We start from the raw sequence: 24,566 nt of genomic DNA, 5'->3' as shown, positions 1-24,566 counted from the left end.
AGATATGAAAAAGGAGAAGTAACACATGACACTGCAGAAATACAAAGGATCATGAGGGATTACTATAAGCAACTATATGCCAATAAAATGGACAAGCTGGAAGAAATGGACAAATTCTTAGAAAAGCACAACGCTCCAAGACTGAACCAGGAAGAAATAGAAAATATAAACAGACCAATCACAAGCACTGAAATTGAGACTGTGATTAAAAATCTTCCAACAAACAAAAGCCCAGGACCAGATGGCTTCACAGGAGAATTCTATCAAACATTTAGAGAAGAGCTAACACCTATCCTTCTCAAACTCTTCCAAAATATAGCAGATGGAGGAACACTCTCAAACTCTTTCTACAAGGCCACCATCACCCTGATACCAAAACCAGACAAAGATGTCACAGAGAAAGAAAACTACAGGCCAATATCACTGGTGAACATAGATGCAAAAATCCTCAATAAAATACTAGCAAACAGAATCCAACAGCACATTAAAAGGATCATACACCATGATCAAGTGGGGTTTATCCCAGGAATGCAAGGATTCTTCAATATATGCAAATCAATCAATGTGATAAACCATATTAACAAATTGAAGGAGAAAACCATATGATCATCCCAACAGAGGCAGAGAAAGCTTTCGACAAAAATCGACACCCATTTATGATAAAAACCCTCCAGAATGTAGGCATAGAGGGAACTTACCTCAACATAATAAAGGCCATATATGACAAACCCACAGCCAACATCATTCTCAATGGTGAAAAACTGAAACCACTTCCTCTAAGATCAGGAACAAGACAAGGTTGTCCACTCTCACCACTATTATTCAACATAGTTTTGGAAGTTTTAGCCACAGCAATCAAAGAAGAAAAGGAAATAAAAGGAATCCAAACCGGAAAAGAAGAAGTAAAGCTGTCACTGTGTGCAGATGACATGATACTCTACATAGAGAATCATAAAACTGCCACCAGAAAACTACTAGAGCTAATCAATGAATTTGGTAAACTAGCAGGATAAAAAATTTATGCACAGAAATCTCTTGCATTCCTATACACTAATGATGAAAAATCTGAAAAAGAAATTAAGGAAACACTCCCATTTACCACTGCAACAAAAAGAATAAAATACCTAGGAATAAGCCCACCTAAGGAGACAAAAGACCTGCATGCAGAAAACTGTAAGACACTGATGAAAGAAATTAAAGTAGATACAAAGAGATGGAGAGATATACCATGTTCTTGGATTGGAAGAATCAACATTGTGAAAATGACTCTACTACCTAAAGCAATCTACAGATTCAATGCAATCCCTATCAAACTACCAATGGCATTTTTCACAGAACTAGAACAAAAAATTTCACAATTTGTATGGAAAAACAAAAGACCCTGAATAGCCAAAGCAATCTTGAGAAAGAAAAACGGAGCTGGAGTAATCAGGCTCCTGGACTTCAGACTATACTACCAAGCTACAGTAATCAAGACAGTATGGTACTGGCACAAAAACAGAAATATAGATCAATGGAACAGGATAGAAAGCCCAGAAATAAACCCACGCACATATAGTCACCTTATTTTTGATAAAGGAGGCAAGAATATACAATGGAGAAAAGACAGCCTCTTTAATAAGTGGTGCTGGGAAAACTGGACAGCTACGTGTAAAAGAATGAAATTAGAACACTCCCTAACACCACACACGAAAATAAACTCAAAATGGACTAAAGACCTAAATGTAAGACCAGACACTATAAAACTCTTAGAGGAAAACATATGCAGAACACTCTATGACATAAATCAAAGCAAGATCCTTTTTGACCCAGCTCCTAGAGAAATGGAAATAAAAACAAAAATAAACAAATGGGACCTAATGAAACTTAAAAGCTTTTGCATAGCAAAGGAAACCATAAACAAGACGAAAAGACAACCCTCAGAATGGGAGAAAATATTTGCCAATGAAGCAACTGACAAAGGATTAATCTCCAAAATTTACAAGCAGCTCATGCAGCTCAATATCAAAACAACAAACAACCCAATCCAAAAATGGGCAGAAGACCTAAATAGACATTTCTCCAAAGAAGATATACAGATTGCCAACAAACACATGAAAGGATGCTCAACATCACTAATCATTAGAGAAATGCAAATCAAAACTACAATGAGGTATCACCTCACACCAGTCAGAATGGCCATCATCAAAAAATCTACAAACAATAAATGCTGGAGAGGGTTGGAGAAAAGTGAACCCTCTTGCACTGTTGGTGGGAATGTAAATTGATACAGCCACTATGGAGAACAGTATGGAAGTTCCTTAAAAAACTAAAAATAGAACTACCATAAGACCCAGCAATCCCACTACTGGGCATATACCCTGAGAAAACCATAATTCAAAAAGAGTCATGTACCGCAATATTCATTGCAGTTCTATTTACAATAGCTAGGACATGGAAGCAACCTAAGTGTCCATAGACAGATGAATGGATAAAGAAGATGTGGTACATATATACAATGGAATATTACTCAGCCATAAAGAGAAATGAAATTGAGTTATTTGTAGTGAGGTGGATGGATCTAGAGTCTGTCATACAGAGTGAAGTAAGTCAGAGAGAGGATGGCTGAGGACGTGTTCTCTACCGTGTTTTTAGTACAGCTCCTACAATGCTATTGTGGCTCAAATATGAAATTTCATTTCCTCTGATCTCTTTTTTGTTTTTTGTGTTTTGGCTACAAGGCTTGTGGTATCCTAGTTCCCCTACCAGGATCGAACCTGGGTCCCCTGCAGTGCAAGCGCAAAGTCCTAAGCACTGGACCACCAGGGAATTCCCTTCCTCTGTTGTCTTTCTCTCTGTTTTTAAAAAAATATTTATTTATTTATTTTATTTATTTGGCTGCGCCGGTCTTAGTTGCGGCAGGAGGAATCTTTAGTTGCGGCGTGTGGGATCTAGTTCCCTGACCAGGGATGGAACCCGGGCCCCCTGCATTGGGAATGCAAAGTCTTAACCTTTGGAACACCATGGAAGTCCCCCCTTCCTCTGGTCTCTTGAACCATGTTTGCTTCTGGCAAAGGAAGGGCCTTCTCATCATAGGCTTCACCCCTTGGTAATAATAATAATTCTCTTTTCGAAAACAATGATTTATAGTTTTTAAAATGATTTCCCATAAATTAGTTTATTTGATCCATAGCCTCAAAGAGAGGTGGGATTATCCTCATTTTACAGGTGAGGAAAGAAGAAAGAAAAGAGAAATGCATGAAGGCACTTCTACAACTTCCACCTTCTACTGGGTTGTAATTTTCTGAAAGTTTCTTAGCCAATCCGGGGTGGGGGGGGAGCGGGGGGAGTGGGGAGGTGGGGAGTGAGTTCTTCAGCTGTGCTTCAGCTCCCTCACATCTGGGATTCTTCTTCCTACCAGGTGCCACATGGAATACAGTTCAAGGAGTTTTTGCCAGGGTGAAGTGAGGACTCTCTGGAACTCAAAAGTGGTGCCAATTTAAGTAGCTCTCCTATTTAGAATTCTTGAGCTGGTCACAACTTGGAGACCTTGCATTTCATTCAGGAAAGATTTCCACACAAGCTGAGACAATTCTTATAAAAAAGGCATGTTACTTCCTGATATTAAGTTTGAACAAGTGAGAACAACTGGAAACAACCCACATGTCTATCAACAGGTGACTGGATAAACAATGGAATACTATTTCTGTACTATTTTTTAAATAAATTTATTTATTTTATTTTTGGCTGTGCTGGGTGATAGAACCTGTGGTAGTCAGTCTTAGAACTTGACCAAAACTTCTAAGCTTTTGGTCAGCCTTAGAACTTGACCAAACTGTGGTCACTGAAACTAGATGTCAGGTGTTGGGCTGCCTGGGATTTGTTGGTATTATCTAAGAAGCCTCTCAGTATTGGTCTTTTTCCTGCACATTCCTTAGTTTTTCCTATCAGCTTGACCCAGCCCAGCTTGGATGAAATGTTAATTTATAAAGTGTATTATTGGATTTGAGAAGGAACAGGGGCAAAAGACAGGAGGATAGGTAGGAGGAAGTGCCAGCACAGCAGCTTTGGGCTTACTCATTATTTTGCAACAAAGACTTTTAAAGCACCTACTAGGTGGAACCTTGGCAGAAATCATGCAAGAGTTGCATCACAATGACTTTACAAGAATTGAGCTGGGAGTGTGGAGCAGCCAAAATGTAGTTCTGGAGAGACAAAGATGAATAAAATGCCTTTAAGGATTTCACAACATAGTGACAGGTAATTATTACATATCACCTCTATGATGTCAAATGGGCATCTCAAACATGACATGTCCAAAACAGACATCTTGATCTTCCCCCTAAACCCGTTTTTCTTTCTCCCAGACTTCTCTATTTTAATAAGCAATACAACCACCCACCCAGTGCTCAAGCCAAAAATCTAGGACTCATCCTTTATTCCTTTCTATCCTGCTGATGATAGGATTCCAGTCTTTCAGCAAATCCTGTTGAATCTACCTACACAATATAGAAATACCATATCAACCCAATGATCTGCCCTGGTGTAAAACACCATCATTTCCACCTATATAGTCTCTTAACCTGTCTACCCCCACCTATTCTGGCACCTACTCTCCCAATCCCTTCTCTAAAAGCAGCCAGATTGGTCTTTTAAACATCAGACCATTACACCTGCCTGGTTAACACCTTCTGCTGGTTTTCCATTTCACTTAGAATAAAATCCAAACTCCGATCCATGCCTTTCAAGCCTCTATATTTATCTGGCCCCTGCATTTACATGGCCCTCATCTCCTACTATTCTTCCCCTGGCTCACTCAGTTCCTGCCACAGCTCCTCGGAGCTTCTGCTGTTAGCTGGTCCTTCTGCCTGTGTTGCTTCCATGGATCTTGGTGTGGCTCTCCCTCACTTGAGAACTCATTCAAAATCGCACTCTCAGGCCTGCCTTCCCTGAGCAGCCTATCTAATATAGCCCTGCCGCACCTCCCCCGCCCCCATCACTGTCACCTTCCAATCCCTTACACTTCTTTTCATTTCTTCTCAGCACTTATTTGTCTAATTGTGACCGCATTGTCTGTCTCTCCCACTAGGCTCTATGTTATGTACCATTAGTGCAGGAACTTGATTTTGTCCCCCATTCTATCGCGCTGCCTGGAGCCTAGGAGGCGTTCATTAAATGTTTGTTGAATGAATGATTAATTAATGTTAAAACTGTAATTGTTTCATTGATTTACTCATTTGTTTCCCACATCGCCCCCACGTGAATGTAATCTTCGTGAAGACTGGGATCGTGTCCATTTTGTTCACTACAATACCCCCGACAGGGCTGTAAAAGTGACAAGTGCAAAGCAATGTTAAAGGAAGGGGAGGGGCACTAAACTGACTGAAGGGGCTAAGGGAACCTTCACAGATAAAACGACCTCTAAACTGGAAAAGAAACAGGGTAGAAACTAAAAAGACGTAGAAGGACTAGAGTCCACAGAGGAAATCTCGCGAGGTGTTGGGCAGCCAAGATGGCTCTGCCGCTTGCCGCCACACTTAATATGGCGACCAGGGAACGTTCCAGGAGGAAATCACGCGAGAGTTGCATCACCGCTACAGTCTGTGAATTGAGCCGGGGGTGTGGAGCAGCCAAGATGGAGCCGGCGGTCGGCAGTCCCGGCCTGCTGATCATGAACAACAAGCAGCCCCAGCCGCCGCCACCTCCGCCGCCCGCAACGGCGCAGCCTCCTGCTGGGGCACCGCGGACCGCTGGGAGCCTCCTGCCCGGGGGCAAAGCCCGAGAGTTCAACCGCAACCAGCGCAAAGACTCGGAGGTCAGGAGCTTCGGGGGGCGAGGCTAACACCAGGCAGGCGGCGGCGGAGGGTCCGGGCCCGGGGCCACTTTCGGGTCCAGGCTGGGTTTCCCGGAGGGTTCGGCAGGGGAGTTGTCATTTACAGCGAAAAGAGCAGGAAGCAAGGCTGGCATTCCCCGAGGCCGGAGGCGTGAAGGCGGGGTCCGCTCCCGGAGCTTCGCAGCCCAGGAGATCCTCCCCGAGCCGGTGTCCGCTCGTTCGCTCCTCTGCGGCCGGGGCTGTGAGCGTGACCTCCGGGTCCCAGCCCCTGGGGAATCCGCCCCCTGCCTCAGTTCAGGGGTGAAGAGTCAGTGGTCTGCGTGCGCTCCAGATGGCGGGGCGGCTGCACCCCCAGACCCCCTAGTCATCTCCGGCTTCTGGTCGCGTGGGTTCCGCGGCGGACAGCGTGTGTGGGCAGGGAAGGGACTGGCGAGGGTTGGGAAGGCACCTGGAAGACGGACGGAGCTAATTAGCACTAATAGTATACACTGTGCGCCTCGAGGTTGCGAGAGTAGGAGGGGGAGCAGTCCTGTTCTCTCTGACCTTAGCCGCTGCGGGTTCAGGCCACGGTTTGACAGTGCCCGGTGGTTGGTGTGCCCAGTGCGCCCGATGCTGAACTGTGAAAGATTAGAAATATATATTAAACATGCGTTAGGGCTCAGCATCCCTCTTCTCTTGCTAGTGGGCTGTTCCTCCCATTCCGGAGACACAGTAGTCTGGAGCTGACTAGTCACCTCACCCCGAGTTAAAGAATTACTCCCACTGCCTCCGTTGTAGAATTCATGAATGAAGACACGCACGTCGCAGCGCTTTAGGGCTTCTTAATCACCATGTTCCCAGAGCACTTACTGTGAGGTTTTCTTCACCTGAGAGGACTCCGAGGCTGATTAGCAGTCAGGTGCTTATTAATGAGAGGGAATTCCTCATTGTCCAGACATAATGTACCAGGTCATACCAAAGAGTGATGATGCCGTCTTTAGACATGTGAAATCAGTTCCTCTCAAGCTTTTGGGTTTTTGTTGGCAAGAGCAAACCTCTGATAAAACATCAAAATTTGGCAAGTTCCAATCAGATACACTTTGAGCTTGAAGTGAATTATTTGAAAAAGCAATGAAACTGACTTTTTAGTAGCCCTTGCATGGTGGGCTTATTGCACGTCAGTGGCGACTTCTTAATAATTTTTCAAGTATGGAGGATTATGAAAGTGGTAGGGGTGAATCCACTTTCATCATGAGGGGAGTCCTAGTTCTAAAATAGTTAAAAAGTTTCCTAAGTGGCCATTAAATGCACTTGCTCTTTCTGCCCTTTAATTTCTATATAGACCCAACACGTGGAAGGTCAGTCAGAGAACACATTTAAGCTGAGAGACCTGCTTAAATCTGTTTTCTTACAGATACTGATGTGGCTCTTTTTTGAGTCATAGCTGAAATCAGTAGGCTGGGAGCATGAGGAATGCCTGCAGGACAGGGAGGCAGATATTTGATGAGCATCCACTGTGTGCTACACAGTTTTGATTAGTTCTTAAAAACCTTCAAGATAGATTTCTGTCATCCTCATTCCATAAATGAAGAAACTGAAGCTCAGGAACTTATGAAAGTGTGCACTCTGTTGAGTCGAATGAGGAGTAGAGTTCTTCATGTTATTCACTGTTTGTGGGTATGTTGTATCATTTTGTGGGTGGTCTTTGTCTTCCCAAGTAAATTGTAATTAAGTTCGAGGACTACCTTTCTCTTCGCCTCTTCTCTTTTCCCAGAACAAGGCTTCCAAGATGGTGCGTTCTCAGTACTCACCTATCCCCAGCAGTAAAAAGATTCTCTTTGTCATAGTCTCTCCTCTGTGTGGGAGGGAACCCATTTCTGTTCAGCCGCTGCCTTCTCTGTCAGTTCTCACTGAAATTTGAGAGAAGGGCAGGAAGGCCGAGGGTGTCAATACTCATTTTGTTCTGAGCTATTGATAGCCCACTAGCCAGAAAGAAATGAGGCTTCCAAAATCTTAGCACCATGTGGAATGGTCATTTCACTGCACAGAAAACATGGAAGCTTTAGTGTTCATTCATCCAACAAGTATTTATTTGAGTATAAGCTATTCATTCATTTAGTCATTCATGCCAAGTAGTGTGCTGGGCATTGTGGAATCATTGGTGAGCAAAATGGACAAAATTCTCACTCTCAGGAAACTTGGCAGTCTCATGGAGAGGCAGACACTAAACAGATACACATGCGCATATATGATTATGAATTATGATAAGTGCTGTGAAGGAGCAGTGCAAGGTGCTCTGAGAGGGCTTGTTAGGGAGACCTGAACTTCCCAGGAGACAAAATACTGCGATACAACATCAGAAAAGTGGAGGCAAGGACGTCCTGTAACACAACAGTGTCTCTGGAAGCATATGTGTTTGTTCCTTTAGAAAACACAGTGATCTTTTGCATAACTCTCCTTTTCTCAACAGGGCTATTCCGAGTCTCCAGACCTGGAGTTTGAGTACGCTGACACAGACAAGTGGGCTGCAGAGCTCTCAGGTAAAGCACAGGCCTTCCTATTATTGGAGGGTGCTTTTTTTCCTTATTGGTCTTTAATAAAATTAGGAGTGAGTGTCATTTTGGAGTTCATTTTTTCCCCCTAGATAGTCCTAGTAGTGATGTGTATATGTAAAACATGTTAATTATTGGATTCAAGCCCTTTGTATCTCATAACTTCGGCTTGTCCTTTACTTTTATGAAGTGTCTCTGCATGATCAGCTTACTTGGCTGTGGCCCAGTCCCAGTGTGGACACTGATGTTCCTTGGCCATATGCAATCCCCCTGACAGTGGTCTCTCCTAGAGCAGGGGTCCTGAGGAGTGCCAGCAAGTGTGCCTGCACCTGTGCCCATCTGTCGCTGCCACTGCTGCTCACGTGTAATATGAAGTCAGCCTGAGCTGATTCTCATGCCTCCATAGCACAGGCCCTATTCTCAAGCCACTTGACAGACACACGTTCACGGTGGCGGTCAGCCTCTGGCATGGCATGGTGGGGTTGATGCACGTCGGACTGGAAATGCCTGGCTTTATGCCTAACTGGCATCTGGTTATCGGCTGCAAGGGAAGTCAGCATTCTCTCCTTTGTGCACATCAGAGCACTAAGACCCCGTTAGTAATTAGACAGCAGAGTCCAGGAGTCACTGTTACTCAGGGACAGAGCTGGGCCTAGAAGCATACCTTCTCTGCTACATGTGACACCTGCTGTAGGACGTGGACAAGGAGATGATGACACTTTGTTCTTGACAGAGCTTTACAGCTATACAGAAGGGCCAGAATTCCTGATGAATCGAAAATGCTTTGAGGAGGACTTCCGGATGCACGGTGAGACGATTCCCCCCTCTTCTTGGCTCTTTCAGCTTGCATCATGAGAGCTCTGCGGGGCTTCTCTTAGTCATCTGAATGACCTAAGTCATCCTGGAGTGGCCTAAGAAACCTGCTCAACCATGATTATTCAAGGCCAGATGTGACATTTAGGGTGGGCTTGCAGGTACTCTGGTGGGGCCTTTTCAGAATGTGAGTATTGGGGGGAAAAAACTTTATGTGATTAAAATTGCACCCAAAAAAGCAGTGTTTCAGTCTGGAAATTCAAATTCATAGGGCAGCAGTGTTTCAGTCTGGAAATTCAAATTCATAGGGCAGCAGTGTGACCTCATCCCTTATATAGAGAGTAATTTATCTTCCTGAGTGTTCTGGTTCTGTGGCAGTCCTGAATTTGATGGGTTAACATGGTGTCCGCCCCACGGTGAGGATTTTTTGGGCTCCAGTGTAAGTTGTCTCTTGCCCGGCAGTGACAGATAAGAAGTGGACTGAGCTGGACGCCAGCCAGCACCGCACCCACGCTATGAGGCTCCTGGACGGCTTGGAGGTCACTGCCAGGGAGAAGAGGCTGAAGGTGGCTCGAGCGATTCTCTACGTTGCCCAAGGTCTGAGTGGACACCCAGGGACCCCGGCACCCACTTCAGTGATGCTGCCCAGTCAGATATGGACAGGGGCTCAGTGAGCTGTGCCCTGTGTTTGCAGGCACCTTCGGGGAGTGTAGCTCGGAGGCAGAGGTGCAGTCCTGGATGCGCTACAACATCTTTCTGCTCCTGGAGGTGGGCACATTCAACGCTTTGGTGGAGCTTCTGAACATGGAAATAGAGTGAGTTCTTCTGAGGGGCTGAAGTAGGGAAAGGGCGGCGGAGGGACAGAGCTTGCAGAACTGGTTTTCAGAGGGTTATATGCGCCACATGGGGTTCTGTTCTAACCAGCCAGGTTGAATAACGGGAGATGCTCACCCAAACGTTGAAGACCAGTGAGGGGCCTCGCAGCCCGCTAACACCAGAGAGCTCGCCAGACACTGCAGCTCCTGCCCAGGCCCACAGTGCCCCTCAGAAAAATAAAAAAGCCTTCTCATTTTGAACCTTCAGACTCCATTGTGTTTTGACCGCAAGTTTCCCCTGAGCAGGAGACTAGGCACAAGTCTGACACATGGGCTCAAACAAAGCCTGCTCTAGCCTGTGTCTCCACTAGTCCTTTGTTTGGTGGACAGGTCAGCTGCTGCTCATCTGAGGAAAACACCATCAATAATAAAAGCACTCATTGCGTGCTTATATGTCCCAGGCATTGTTCTAAGGACACTACATGTACTAATTCATGTTAATGAATTAGCTGCTATTACCGTCCCTATTTTGCAGATGAGGAAACTATGGCACCGAGAAGTTGAGTGCCCAAGGGCACATAACTAGTAAGTGTTAGAGCCAAGGTTCAAACCTTGGCAGTCTGGTCTCGGGCTTGAGTCCTTACCCTCTGGGTCCTGTGGGTTCTTCTGCAATCTAAGCGCATAGCATAGGGTTTTATCCCCCTGTTGGGCGGCACTTGTCGGGGGAGCCACTTCTCTTCCTTCCTGGGGGAAGGCACTGACTCTCGCATCTCTCCTGCAGCAACAGTGCCGCCTGCAGCAGTGCGGTGAGGAAGCCGGCCATCTCCCTGGCTGATAGCACAGACCTGAGGTGAGGCGAGCAGCAAGCCTGGACTCCCTGAGCTCTAGCTGGAGAGCGAGGGCAGGGCAGGGCATGGGCGGGTACCTTTGGGTTTCCTCGCTGTGTGTGCTCACCCTCTAATTTGCAGGCGTGATGGACTCAATGTGATCAGTAGGCCCTACTGAGGGCTCTCCCTAGGTGGGGCCCTGGGTTGAGACTCCCAGCGGAAATCCAGGGTGAAGATGCTTAATAGAGCCACAGTGAAATGTGGCCTCCTGCCCACACTGCTGCTGGGAAACCTGGTGGAGTGGCATTTTGTATTTGGACAAAGCACATGAGGTGGCTCCTTCTGCTTCTGCCTTTCCGTGCACAGCTTGATGCCTGTCTGTGTGGGGTTAGTCCTGACAACTTCATGACGTTTCCTGGCTGTGCTGGAAGTAATAGCAACTGCTAAACAACAAGATCACCTTCCCATTTTTGTGAGGATTAGAATCTGACTCTTTTTGTGAATGTGGAAGTTTTCAGGTTAGATGTTGGTGGTGTTCCCCACTGTAGTTAGGGTCCCTGGCCATCGCCCTGCTCGCTCCTGATTTCCCCTCCGTCATGGTAAACACTTCCTTGCTCTCACCTTGATCATCCACTGCTTTATCTCATCCAACACTGGCTTCCATAGCTCACGCCTGCCTCTGTGTTTTTCTCATTCCGGGAAGCTTAGGGTAGTAAATGCTTTTGGCCATTCTTGTTCATATCCATCCATTCAGCAGCCACTTATTAAGCACCTGCTTTGAGCAAGCACTTTGCTAGAAATGGAAGACGATCTGGTCCCAACCTTAGCACCAGACACAGAGAAGGAAGCACCGCAAGGTGCGCTGTGGGACTCTCGAGTTTTTAGTTTTCCTACATTACAGCCCTCCCCCGCAGCCAGCCTTGGTGCGCAGGCCTTTCTCGTGTCGTGTGGGATGTGAGGAGGCCGGGGGTGCTCCCTTGACCCCCCCATCCTGCTTCATTATAGCTGGCTCTTGTCGCCAGGGTCTTGCTAAACATCATGTACCTGATTGTGGAGACCGTTCACCAGGAATGTGAGGGTGATAAGGCCGAATGGAGGACAATGCGACAGACCTTCAGGGCTGAGCTGGGTAGGACTCTGGGGATCCTGGCTTGAGGCCCTGCCTGGGAATTGAGGCTGGAGGGCTTTGGGAGGGTCCTGTTCCTGCCTGTGGTCCTGATACCTTTGTGTACCCCAGGTTCCCCTCTGTACAACAGCGAGCCATTTGCCATCATGCTATTTGGGATGGTGACCAAATTTTGCAGCGGCCATGCCCCTCACTTCCCCATGAAGAAGGTTCTCTTGCTGCTCTGGAAGACAGTACTGGTGAGTGCGTCCTTGAAGGGGAATTCCCGTGCTAGGGGACAGGGCAGGAGGGAGAGTTGTCACTGTATATCCTTTTGAATATTGAATTATATGAATATATAACTGCTTCGGTTAAAAAAAAATTCTGAAAGAAGATTCCTGAAAGGCGATGACAAAAGAAGTGTCACTTTGGCCTCACTGCAGCCAAAGGGGGCTTGGCCTTTGAATCAGAATAGATTGTTGGCTCCCTGGTTCCTGGAAGCTGTTTTCTGCAGTCATAGGACACGTCTCTCCAGGCAAGCCGCTCTTGAACCTGGAGTTTTAAAGTGATTTGAGGCAAAATTAGAGCTGGTATAATTGGGGCCCCCTCAGTCAGATGTCACTTGAAAGAAGAAAGAGTGAGACTTGTGCCTACATTTTCCTCAGGGTATGGTGTGAAAGCTGACTCTTTTTCTAGCTAGTGAAGGGGTGGGTCCAGGAGAGTGGGCTGGCTAGCACCCTTGGCTTGGGAGCCATTGTCAGCAGCCAGACCCAGGCCAAACCAGGAGCCCTTCCCTCCAGGAGGAACGACCTGGGAAGACAGCGGAGCTGGAGTCTGGACTCCTGCTCTTCCTGAGACTCGCCTTCCCCTCTTTCAGAAGGGGCCAGCTCTGCGGAGCCAGGGCTCAGTGAGGTCAGGCCTCTTTAGAGTGCGCTACACGTTTGATCTTGGCGGGATAAGCCTGTTGATTCCCCAGGAAGCCTCACTGAAGCCAGAGAGGAAAGCTGAATTGCTCAGGAACAGTGAAACTAAGCAGCCTAAAATTGCTGAACGCTGCTGAGGTTTTGCTTCTAGGGGGATGTTTAGATGAAGGTGGGTTTTTTTTGTTGTTGTTGTTTTTTAATTTGAACATCCAACAGTGTATTCCCAATTTGGCTTTGAAAGACTGGCATGTACAGCTTTTGAAGCATTTGAGTCCCACCTACTTTTCTAGGAGCTTGAAGGGTTAAGCTCTTCAGATGGCCTTTGTCGCACTCGAGGGTCTGTTGTACACACGGAGCTAGGTGTACCTCTGCACTAGGCTCAGTCAGCCTGCGCGTCTCCACTCCTTGCCCCCTTTGCTCCTCCCCCATGCTGATGTCGCTCATTTCTCCTGGGGGTGTATTCAGTCCCTTGTTCAGAGGTTGTGTGGGTCTCTGTAAAGATACGGGTCACGGTGTCACAGATGCTTTTGAGCCTGACACAGGGACCCGCTTACGGACATGTTGTCCCGGCTCCGCGCCTGTCTGTGACACAGTGCACGCTGGGCGGCTTTGAGGAGCTGCAGAGCATGAAGGCCGAGAAGCGTGCCATCCTGGGCCTCCCCCCGCTGCCTGAGGACAGCATCAAAGTCATCCGCAACATGAGGGCCGCCTCTCCGCCAGCCTCTGCCTCTGACCTGATCGAGCAGCAGCAGAAACGGGGCCGTCGGGAGCACAAGGTGAGGGCGACAAGGTCCCTACGACTCCTGAGAGTTCTCAGGGTGCACAGGTGCAGTGGCATAGTCACTGGATGCGCCCCAGGTTGTTGGAAGGTTGTTGAAGTCCCCTCTGATCAGCAAGTCAGAATGAATGCCTTTAGGGCAGGGACACTGTGTCCCCAGCCCAGGGCCCAGTTTATAGTGGGCACTCAGAATGTGGCACTTTTGAGGGACTTGGGCAAGGACTGCTTTGTCACTTGGGCCCAACCTTGACTTCCTCTCAGGTTTTTCCACTGCTCATGGCTCTCTTCCTACCACCTTTCTGTGTGATCACTTCTTGAGCCTCCGTGCCCCTTTTCATCTAGTTCGTCAGTTGGCTCTTGTCTGCTCTCCCGTCCCTCTGCTCTCAGGCTCTGATAAAGCAGGACAACTTGGATGCCTTCAACGAGCGGGATCCCTACAAGGCTGATGACTCTCGAGAGGAGGAAGAGGAGAATGATGACGACAACAGTCTGGAGGGGGAGACATTCCCCCTTGAGCGGGATGAGGTGATGCCTCCCCCACTGCAGCACCCCCAGACTGACAGGCTTACCTGCCCAAAGGGGCTCCCGTGGGCTCCCAAGGTCAGGTGAGTCTCAGACCTCCGCAACACTCTTTGCTCCTGAAACCAGTGTTGTCACATCCCCACGCCTGGCACCGGGCCTGAGTTGTCACATGAGGTCCTGTGCAGGGCCATGCTGGCCTTGGCTCTGCGATGAGCCTCTCTTAAAGTGCCCAGTGCTGGCCCTGGGGGTGTCAGGGTGCTGGCCTTGCACAGAGAGGCCCTTATATGGCTCTTGAGTCAGTAACGTGGGTTAGCTCTTTTTTTTTTTTTTTTTAATTAATTAATTAATTTATTTATTTATTTTTGGCTGTGTCGGGTCTTCATTTCTGTGCGAGGGCTTTCTCTAGTTGCGGCGAGCGGGGGCCACTCTTCATCGCAGTGCGCGGGCCTCTCACTGTCGTGGCCTCTCTTGTGGAGCACAGGCTCCAGACGCACAGGCTCAGTAGTTGTGGCTCACGGGCCTAGTTGCTCCGCAGCACGTGGGATCTTCCCAGACCAGGGCTCGAACCCGTGTCCCCTGCATTGGCAGGCAGATTCTCAACCACTGCACCACCAGGGAAGCCCTGGGTTAGCTCTTGATTGGACGTGATACTAGTGAAAGGGAATGGAAAAAAATTAAAACAAGGACATTTAAGTGAACCCATCTCCACCCACCCTGGGGTTGTGTATGATTTTTGACAGAAAGTTATAGATTAAGGAAGAATTTCTTTAGAACCATAATTAAGATGTTTGAGATATATGTGCGTGAATCAGTGGATGTCAAGGTTCCCGGATGTATATAAATGGTATCTGTTTGAAAGGGCACCAACTTAAGAAATAGATGAACATGTGAAAAGATATAGGGGTCATTTTCTTGATCCAGGTTAAAGCCCCAGTTTTCAGTGATCTGTGATGGGAATACAAAACAAGTCATCAGAAAATGCAAGCTAGCCTGATTGTCTGAGACAGGACAGTGTGACTCATGAAAAAATCAGTAGCTTATAGCTCTAATTGTAAAAATTGTAAATATCTGAGAAATTCTGTTGTGACAAACTTGTTATTAATATCTGAATAAAGTATGCTTTTAAGTTTGATGTATCACCTTAATTTTATGAATAAACTAGTTACACATAATACATTTTTAGATTATTGATCCAACAGCATTATGAAGGACCTTAAAATAGTCTGAAGATTTCAGTTCTTTGTTTTTTTATTTTCTTTTTTCCAAAAAGAAAAACAATTGTGGGAGACTTTTTCTTTTGGCTTCACAGTTTCTGGACATTCTGTGTTTTCTGTGTTTTATTAACTATGATGCCTTGAGATAACATTTAAGAAAGCCGCAGTCTTTTCCTTTGGCAGAGAGAAGGACATCGAGGTGTTCCTTGAGTCCAGCCGCAGCAAGTTCATAGGTTACACTCTGGGCAGGTGAGTGTGATCCGAGTTCCTTTTGAAGAAAGGTAGTGGGGTCACCCAGCCTTTGGTGTTTGGGGACCCAGGCCTAACACAGGGCCTTTGTTATTCTCCAGTGACACGAACACAGTGGTGGGGCTGCCCAGGCCAATCCACGAAAGCATCAAGACTCTGAAGCAGGTAGGTGGCTTTGGGTGAGCTTTTGGCCTAGGTTGGTCCCAAGTGAGTAAAGTGAGACCAGCCCTTTGGGAGAAGCCTTTTTAGACATCTGTCCGCCTGAAGGAACTGGGGGTGGAGGAATAGGTGGACAGTGGCAGCATCCTTTAAAACAGTTTTTCATGCATTTTACTTTTTTTTTTTTTTTTTTTCATTTTACTTATTTTAACTGAGCTTTTGTTGGGCACTTAGTGGGGGTTCATGAAAGATTATATTACTTGACAGTTGGAGTTTTAAGGGGCTTAGTAAATAGCCTGCCTTTTCCTTGCCCAAGTCCTAAGGCAGTTGAGTTAGGGGAGTAGGCAGAGGGAGATTGAAATGCCAGCTTTATTGCCCATGGAGTGATTGGAGAATGAGGCATGAGAACACAACAGTAGGTGTCCGGATGCCTCACTTCCAGAGTTAGGCAGACTCGCCTACCCAGACCAGGCAGTGCTAGAACCCTGCTGAGCCTGGTCAAGGAGCAGAAGAGTTTACAGGCTTTTCTTTTTTCTGAAGAGAGAAGAGAAAGAGGGGCTGAGACTGTCCTGTTCCTCCTCCCGTACTCGCCAGTCGCCAGTCCGGGAGGGGAGGAGTGAGTGCGGGGGAGGGGCGGGGAGGGACCAGGAGTGCTCTGTGCACTCGTGTCCCTCCACCTGGGAGGAAGCAGCACGAGTGGGGAAGAGGTGTGGCCCCTAATAGCATGTCTGGAACGTAAATGTTTATATGTTTTTGAAATACATTTTTGAAATGTGTAGTACCAAGTGGGCTTCATGCAGGGGCTTTTTGAGCATTTGAGTACTTGATTCTGAGTACTTGGGTGCTTGATTCTGCTTTTGTTTTCCTCCTGTCATTGTCACTGTCTGAAAACCCCCTTTTCTCCTTTAATTTGCTTTTTTTTCTGATCTATTGTGTGCTTTTTTACACTGGTTTTAAGAGGTAGGTGCCCACTTAGAAAAATATTTCAGGTTTGGGATTTCAGTTCGGGATCTGTATGGTGACTTAGCGCTCTTTGAGAAGATGGTGTTTGAAGAAAATTGTGTGGGGTCTTTGCCAGGTGTGGGCATTTGGCCAGAGAATGAGGGGTGTTTTCCCCAGCGCCTCTTTCCCTCTCTCTCCAGCACAAGTACACATCGATTGCAGAGGTCCAGGCGCAGATGGAGGAGGAGTACCTTCGCTCTCCTCTCTCAGGGGTGAGTTGGAGGCCCTCCTCGGTCCGCAGGATCCCAGCTGTTCCCAGCACTGTGCTGGGCCTAGACCGCAAAATGCCCCAGGCCTGCCCTCCAAAAGCTCCCAGTCTGGCTTCCGCTGCAGGGCTGGTGAGTGTCAGGAACAGGGCTTAAGAGCACAGACTCTGGGCCAGCCACCTTCCTCTGAATCCTGGCTCCACCACTTAGTGGGTGGCAACCTAGGCAAGGTACTGGCTCTCCTTCTGCTTTCGTTCCCTAGCCTGTTAAATGGGAATGACAATAGTACCTTCTCCATAGAGTTGTAGTAAGGATTAAATGTGTTTTTACAAGTAAAGTGTCTGGCATGTTGTATTATTCAAGGTTTGCTATCATTATCATCATTTACATCCATACTTACAGATTCTCCTCCAGCCAACCAGCAAGCTGGCTCAGGAGAGCATCGTCAGGACCGGGCTTTGTATTTGTACCCATTGTACCCATTTTGTTGAAAGGGAGAAGAGGAAGTCGAGCAAGTCCCTGCAGAAACCCTCTACCAAGGCTTGCTCCCCAGCCTGCCGCAGTACATGGTGAGTGCACTTCTCCTGAGTGCTCGACCTGCCATGGGGTCCCCTCCCGACAACGCTGGCCTTGAGAGCATGCCCGCCAGTGTCCTTTAACCCCTCCTTCTGCTGCCTGAGCACCTCCAGAAGGACCACCTCTCAGGGCCTAGTGCTGCCCCTGGCCCCTCTCACCCATGCCGTCTGAATGGTCTGCTCCTCCCCAGATTGCGCTGCTGAAGATCCTGCTGGCCGCAGCCCCCACCTCAAAGGCCAAAACGGACTCAATCAACATCCTAGCAGATGTCCTGCCTGAGGAGATGCCGTGAGTATCAAGTCTTGAGTATTGAGTGTGTATGGTTCCTAGGAATGGAGCAGGTCAGGGGCAGAAGGGTAGAGGGGAAAGGGGAAGTGTTTGCCTTTTGGTCCCACTGTTTGCTAGCTTGTTTGCTGTTGTCATTCTTTGTTTTTGTTGTTGTTGCTGCTGCTGTTGTTTTGGCTCAGCTTCTCTGCAGATTAAGTTTAGGGTATTCCTGGCTCAGAAGAAAGAAAACGTACTGGGTGAAATATTTAGTTTTACTGCTTGGGGAGGTGGCTTAATCTGGCTGGCCTGGATTCTAGTGTAGACTCTGCCACTGAGTGAATATCTGAGTGAATTGGTGAAAGTCACTTCCTCCTCTATAAAATGAATCGGACTGTTTGACATTTCCCCAAAGGCTCCCTTGAAAGCTATGTGATTGGGACATCCAGGACATACAGTTTTAGCTTCTGGACAAAAATCAGCCAACAGCTGGACCTGAGCTGGGTGTAGATTCTTTCCTATTTGCCAGTGAACTGGCATGCAGAATATTTTTGAATGTCTCAGGGTGATAGTAAAATCCTTAGGGGTTCTTCCTCCCTGGGGCACTGACCTCATCTTTTTGATGTGAGAGTACAAACCAAGATCACGTTGTGCTTTGAGAAGGACCTGGGCACTTGATCTCCTGCCTGCCTACCAGTACCACCCAGCTCTGAGGCCAGTTCCCTGGTGGGTGGGCCCCTTGCGTCTGGTGTGACAGCCAAGTGAGGGAGGAGGCAGGGTTGGCTAACACCAAAGGGAATGTCATGGAGCACCAGGCCATCGTGATGGTCCTTAGGAAACTCCACGGTCAAATATTGATCTCCTCTTATAAAGATTAATAGTGAGAGCTCCTAAATTTGCGAGAAACTGATTTAAGTAAATGCTTCCTAAATTTATCTGACTCCAAAACCCCTTTTCCCCATAATATGAAACATCTCAATATACTGGTATTCCACAGAACACACTCTGAGGAACACAAGTTCATATGGTGGCAGAAGCTTAGGGGAGATCTTGAGATGAGAAGTTCATTTTTGGAGGAAAAGCAGAGAAATAGGCTAAGAATGTGTTTGGGGCATCACAAGGAAGAAATCAATTGTGCTGAGCTAGATTGCTTGGAAGGTGGGTGGGTGGAGCTGGGCCTAACCTCTGAGATGTCCGTAGGGTGGGGGTGAGGTGGGAGCTTTGCCCAGGGAAGGCTCAGGAATCCCATCTCTCCTGGGACCACCAGAGAGGAGGGTGCTGCACCTGCTGGGGGCCCACCTGCGTGATTGTGCTTCTAGCACCACAGTGTTGCAGAGCATGAAGCTGGGAGTGGATGTGAACCGCCACAAAGAGGTCATTGTTAAGGCCATTTCTGCGGTCCTGCTGCTGCTGCTCAAGCACTTTAAGTTGAACCACGTCTACCAGGTACCTGCAGCCCCTTCCTTCTGTCCACAGGGCGAGCGCCTCAGGCAGTGCTGCTCCTCTAGCCCCAAAGAACAGAGGCCTTGGCCTTCAAACCTCCTTGAGCTCTGCATGAATGTTCTAAGACACAGTCCTCCAACCAAGGCCTTTTATCACTGGAGGAAGGAGGGTGAGGTCCCACGGGGCATGCTTATATTTTTTCCCGTTGCTTGCAGTTTGAGTACATGGCACAGCACCTGGTGTTTGCCAACTGCATCCCTTTGATCCTGAAATTCTTCAATCAAAACATTATGTCTTACATCACTGCCAAGAACAGGTGATAAGGACCAGGGATCAGGAAGGGGTGGGTATGGCCAGATGGCAGGGCTCCCAGCTGGCCTCTCCCACTGAGCCCGTTCAGCACAAGCCAGTGCTCTGCCAGGCATAGGGCCCAAAGATGAATGAGACATGGTCCCTGCCTATAGAGAATGCCAGTTTGTCAAACCTGAGTCTAGCTAGTCTAGTAGTGACAGGTGACTCAGTCTGTCTTTGCCTGGATGGGAGGGTTCTCATCCTGGGCTCCAATACTGCCCTCACTGCCCTTCTGTGCCCTTTTTTTTTTTTTTGAGGAGACTGGCTGGGCGCTTGCTCTCAAAGGAGTTTGGCCCGGTGCACTGTAATGTCTTGTCCCCACCCCATCACCTGGCGCCAGCTGCACTTGACATTGATGGCTCCTCAGTGTGATACACCACAAGCTGAGCTGTTAGCCAGACACAGTCTCCAGTGGGGGCTTGGCATAAATTAATTGCCTTGAGAAGTCCGCCCCCCGCTCCAGATTTATTGTTGTGAGGGATAATGTGCTCTCTCCACCCCTTACAAGATTACGAGCTTGTCTCTGGCTACAGAGGGATCTTACGAGTTCACTAGTAGCAGGCATTTCCCCGTCTTAGAGCTGGGGAAACTGGGGTGGTGCGGACAAGGTCGGTTACTGCTTCTGCGCCGACGAGTGAGGGAGGCAGGCCAGGAGCCAGCGTCTGCTCCTCCAGACCCCAGCCCTTGCTCAGGGTGTGTGCCTGGGTTCTCTTGCCCTGTGCAGCATCTCTGTCCTAGACTACCCTCAGTGCGTGGTGCATGAGCTGCCAGAGCTGACTGCCGAGAGTCTGGTGAGTAGCTAGCCTCTTCCCCGGCGGTCCCTTTGGTGTGAGGGTTGTGGTGGAGAGCCTGCCTCCCCCTCACAGGGGTAGAGGTTCTTCACAGGTGCGGTCACTGTTGAGTGCCTGGCTTTTGAAGCACTGTAATTGCATAGAAGGGCTGAGGGGCGGACCTTGCAGAGTGGGAAGATTTGGATTTAGGGCTTATTTCAGAAGTGTGGTCTTCAGGTGCTGCCGACCCAGAGCTCACCTGGTCGAGTTGTTTCCCTCTGGCGCCACAGCTCTGAGGGAGCATGGGTGCCCCAGGTAGTGGGGGCCAAGGCCACAGCCCCCAATATCATGCTCCATGTTTCCTGCAGGAAAGTTCTAGGGAGCACCCCTTACCCTCTGCCAGCTTCTGGGATGGAGGTCCCCCTGGGCTGAGGGGAGGAGGGGGTTTCTGGTACACGCGTGGAGAGACCGAGCAGTGCTGACGTCACAGATGGGAGGGCCTTAGAGACTGCGGAGCACCTGCAGCTGTGCAGGAGATGATTGTTCCTGGGTTTTCCCTGTAGGAAGCAGGTGACAATAACCAGTTTTGCTGGAGGAACCTCTTTTCTTGTATTAATCTGCTTCGGATCTTGAACAAGCTGACCAAATGGAAGCATTCGAGGACGATGGTGAGTCAGCGCGGTCAGCAGGCATGAATCTTGGAGCTCAGAGCAGCGTGCCACCCGCTGTCCGGTCCCCTTCACGTTGGAGGCCAGGGGTCCCCAGGGTGGGCTTGCTGCTGCAGCCGCATCCTTCTCACCTAACTTTCCTATAGCCACATCCTTGCATTTTAAGGGCTGATCTCTGGTGCCTTGATGAGTTGAACTGGAAGCTGGAAGAGGCTCAGTCATGCGCTGAAACAAATCTACATATATAGAAGGAATTTTCTGTATCCTCTTAATCTCCACTGGTTCTCCACCAAGGTTCTGAGAGTCTCCTTAACCCTGAGTCTGTGGATACCTTTGGGGTGGGGAGGTCCATGAATCCTCTGAAATTGTGTATATGTGCACATAGGGATATTTCTGGTGAAGGAATTCATAGCTTTCTTCAGATTCCAGAATGACCCATAATTAGGATGACCAACCATCCAGCTTTGCCTGGGACTCTCCTGGTTTTAGCAGTGGAAGTGTCCCAAGTCCCAGGAAACCCTTCAGTCTGGGGAAAACTGCAACAGTTGGTCACCCTGTCCTTAACCCCAGAAGGGATAGCAGCATGGTGGTGGTGCAGGCATTTATTTCTGCCCTCAACGTGGGCCTCCCTTGTAACCCTTCCCAGATGCTGGTGGTGTTCAAGTCAGCCCCCATCTTGAAGCGGGCCCTGAAGGTGAAACAGGCCATGATGCAGCTCTACGTGCTGAAGCTGCTCAAGGTGCAGACCAAGTATCTGGGGCGGCAGTGGCGAAAGAGCAACATGAAGACGATGTCTGCCATCTACCAGAAGGTGCGGCATCGGCTGAACGACGACTGGGCTTATGGCAATGGTGAGGCTCCCCACGAGGCAGGGCAGGGCGGGGCGGGGGTGGAGGGGCGCGGGGAGGTGACAGCTTTCCCTCTAAGCTTCCCTCTGACTAACCTGGAAGAGCCCAGCTCCTGCTTCTGTAGCATCAGGATGGGAGCCCTGGGAAGGACTTGGAGAAGCTGCCAGGCTTGGCATCTGTGATCATACCCATTCCTCTCTGTGCCTCCCCTCTCCTTTTCCAGAAATTGTCACAAGACTCTCTCTGTCCTCTCGTCCTCTCTCCCCCCTGCAGCTGCCGTGGTTCTGGTCACTGAAATTCTCACAGCTCCTGATGGATTCCCTGCCAGTTCCTTTCTCTCCATCAGTGCCTCAGACTTTGCTGTAGTGATCTTTTTAAAATGCAGATCCAGTGGTGGTACCTCCCTGAGTAAAATCCTTCATTGGCTTCTGATTTCCCTAAGAATTAGTGCCAAACTCTTAACGTATTTAAGGCCCACACTTTGTCCCTCCCTGTCCTCATCTAATCTGTTCCAGCTTCCCCTCAGCCCAGCTTCCATCACACCTAGGGCTCTGGGCACAGTCAGTGCACATTGGCCATGCTTTCCCCCAGTTTTGTACTCTCTCCCGGCAGGGTACCTCCCCGTACCCCCTAATTGTTCCGTATCTGCATGTGTTCCTCCCCTCCCCACCTTGGCCTCCCTGGCAGAGTGGGTCTTCCCGGTGTCCCCTGAGCATGCTACCGCACCCTTACAATTCCTGGCCGCAGCACCAGGACCATATGGCTGCATCTGCACTCCCAACGCCCTGAATTTCTGCAGAGCCAAGGTGGCCCACGGCACCTGGTCAGGGAACTGAGAGAACAAGCAAATGAGGGGATCTGCAGGTTCCTGCCTCTGATCCCAGAGAGCCAGGGAGAGCATGACTTTGAGAGAAGCATGTTGTACCCCTGGCTTTCCCCTCACTGGATCCACATAAACTGCAGTGTAGCCTCTTTCTCCGTAGCTCTGGCTTTTCGCCTTTGACCTGACTTACCTGTGTGTCTAGGAAAGAAGTCCTGTCAGTTTTCCCGAGGATGGGGCTTGGAGGTTTCCTGCTCCTGGTTGACAATCAACATTCCAAGCCCAGGCCGGCGTGGCCCTAAGCTGCAGTGAACCCCAGGGGAGCTGCCACAAGGGCTTGGCTCCTAACCATGGCTTCCTGCTTTGTCCTAGATCTTGATGCCCGGCCTTGGGACTTCCAGGCAGAGGAGTGTGCCCTCCGTGCCAACATCGAGCGCTTCAACGCCCGGCGGTACGACCGGGTCCACAGCAACCCCGACTTCCTGCCTGTGGACAACTGCCTGCAAAGTGTCCTGGGCCAGCGGGTGGACCTCCCTGAGGACTTCCAGATGAACTATGACCTCTGGTTAGAAAGGGAGGTCTTCTCCAAGCCCATTTCCTGGGAAGAGCTGCTGCAGTGAGGCTCCTGGGCAAGAGACTGAAACTGAAAGAAGGGGTGATCTCCAGGTACCCCAGGGGCTGTCCTGGTTCCTTGCTGCAGTGCTCCCATCCCCCTCCAGGTGGCAGCACAGCCCCACTGTGCCCTTCCCAGCCAGCGCTGGGCTGGCTGGGGAGTCTGCATCTGACCTCTCATTGATTCCCAGCGTCCTGCTCGGGAGCGGTCATCTCTCTGCTTGGGATCCTCTCTTCCTTCACTCCTCCGCGCCCTCCTCTCTTGGACATAGTTGGTTGCAGCTCATTTGTCATTCCACCGAAGGCTGGGAAAACCTGGGATGGGCTGGGAACCCGCTGCATCTGAATTTCAGGGGTCATGCTGACTCTTCCTGAGACACACAAATCCTTGGCATGTCAGCTTGCCAAAGAGGAGGGCTTAGGATTAGAGCCAGGCCAGAAAGTCAGAATCTTGGTTTTGCTTTGGGGGGTTTCTGATGTCATTCCAGCCTCTTGCTAAGTTTCATCCAGAAGCAATTGCAGAGGCTCCTGCAGCTGCCTCAGCAGTTTGGTTTTGGATGGGGTTGGGACAGGAAGAGAAGCTTCCCTTAACCAGAGGTGCCATTTTTTTTTTCTTGGTGTGCAAGTTTCTGTAAATATATATGAATCTGCGTGTGTTCTCTTGTGTCATGTTGGGGTTTTTAATGTGTTTGTGTATTCTGTTTACATTAAAAGGAAGCAAAAACAATGCCCATTGCCTTGTCTGCAGGAAATATGGCCCCTGAATATCTCCTCCAGGTCTAGAAAGAGAGTTTTCTTGCCAGCATTGATAGGTCACCCCCTTGTCCCTGCCAAGCTGCCCACCTTTCTCATCTGAGGGGGAAGGGGAGGGGGAGTTGGCACTTACCCCAAGTGTTCTTTCCCTACATCAGTCTGGTTTTGCTCCAGGGCTCCCAGCCCCAGGGCTCTGGGTTGCTGGAGCTGTAAGTTGTCTGCACCCCTGGGTTAGAGGTATTACAGTAGGTGCCCCAGGTTTCTCTGGATCACACCCCTGAGCTGGACTCAGCCAAACCAATCTCAGTATTAGGGAGGGAGGGGCCAGGTCAGAGAGGGGGTCGACTGTGCTGGACCCTCACTGGGGCAGATGGGAACTGAGAGGAAACTTAAGTGCCCAGAGGCTGGGGAAGCAGACCATCAGGAGTCCTGGGAAAGGGAGTGTCGGGAGGCCCAGGAGCCCGCGTGGCTGAGGGAGAAGCAACGAACACCTTTGTGGTCGGTG

At 49.0% G+C, this 24,566-nt stretch overlaps 1 protein-coding gene across 2 annotated transcripts; it reads left to right on the top strand.

Annotated features, from left to right (window-relative positions):
- The first annotated feature begins 5,567 nt into the window (after positions 1-5,567).
- STRIP1 (striatin interacting protein 1) lies at positions 5,568-23,967 on the top strand. Of its 2 annotated transcripts, XM_082431248.1 has the most exons (21): positions 5,568-5,794; positions 8,262-8,331; positions 9,077-9,151; positions 9,619-9,753; positions 9,851-9,971; positions 10,753-10,821; positions 11,821-11,927; positions 12,036-12,163; positions 13,420-13,602; positions 13,992-14,209; positions 15,524-15,589; positions 15,691-15,754; positions 16,891-16,962; positions 17,451-17,525; positions 17,723-17,820; positions 19,116-19,242; positions 19,455-19,555; positions 20,315-20,381; positions 20,924-21,028; positions 21,675-21,879; positions 23,069-23,967. In XM_082431248.1, the coding sequence occupies exons 1-21, from the start codon at positions 5,615-5,617 to the stop codon at positions 23,314-23,316; spliced, it is 2,514 nt and encodes an 837-aa protein (XP_082287374.1). In that variant the 5' UTR covers positions 5,568-5,614; the 3' UTR covers positions 23,317-23,967. The 2 variants fall into 2 exon arrangements, with proteins under 2 accessions (XP_082287374.1, XP_082287375.1); XM_082431249.1 differs by lacking the exon at positions 13,420-13,602.
- The last annotated feature ends 599 nt before the right edge of the window (positions 23,968-24,566 follow it).

Source organism: Balaenoptera physalus (genome assembly GCF_965194825.1).
Source record: "Balaenoptera physalus genome assembly, chromosome: 1".
NCBI classification, from domain to species: domain Eukaryota; kingdom Metazoa; phylum Chordata; class Mammalia; order Artiodactyla; family Balaenopteridae; genus Balaenoptera; species Balaenoptera physalus.
The sequence above is the reverse complement of the archived record's forward strand: the minus strand, read 5'-3'. Positions and strand labels throughout refer to the sequence as shown.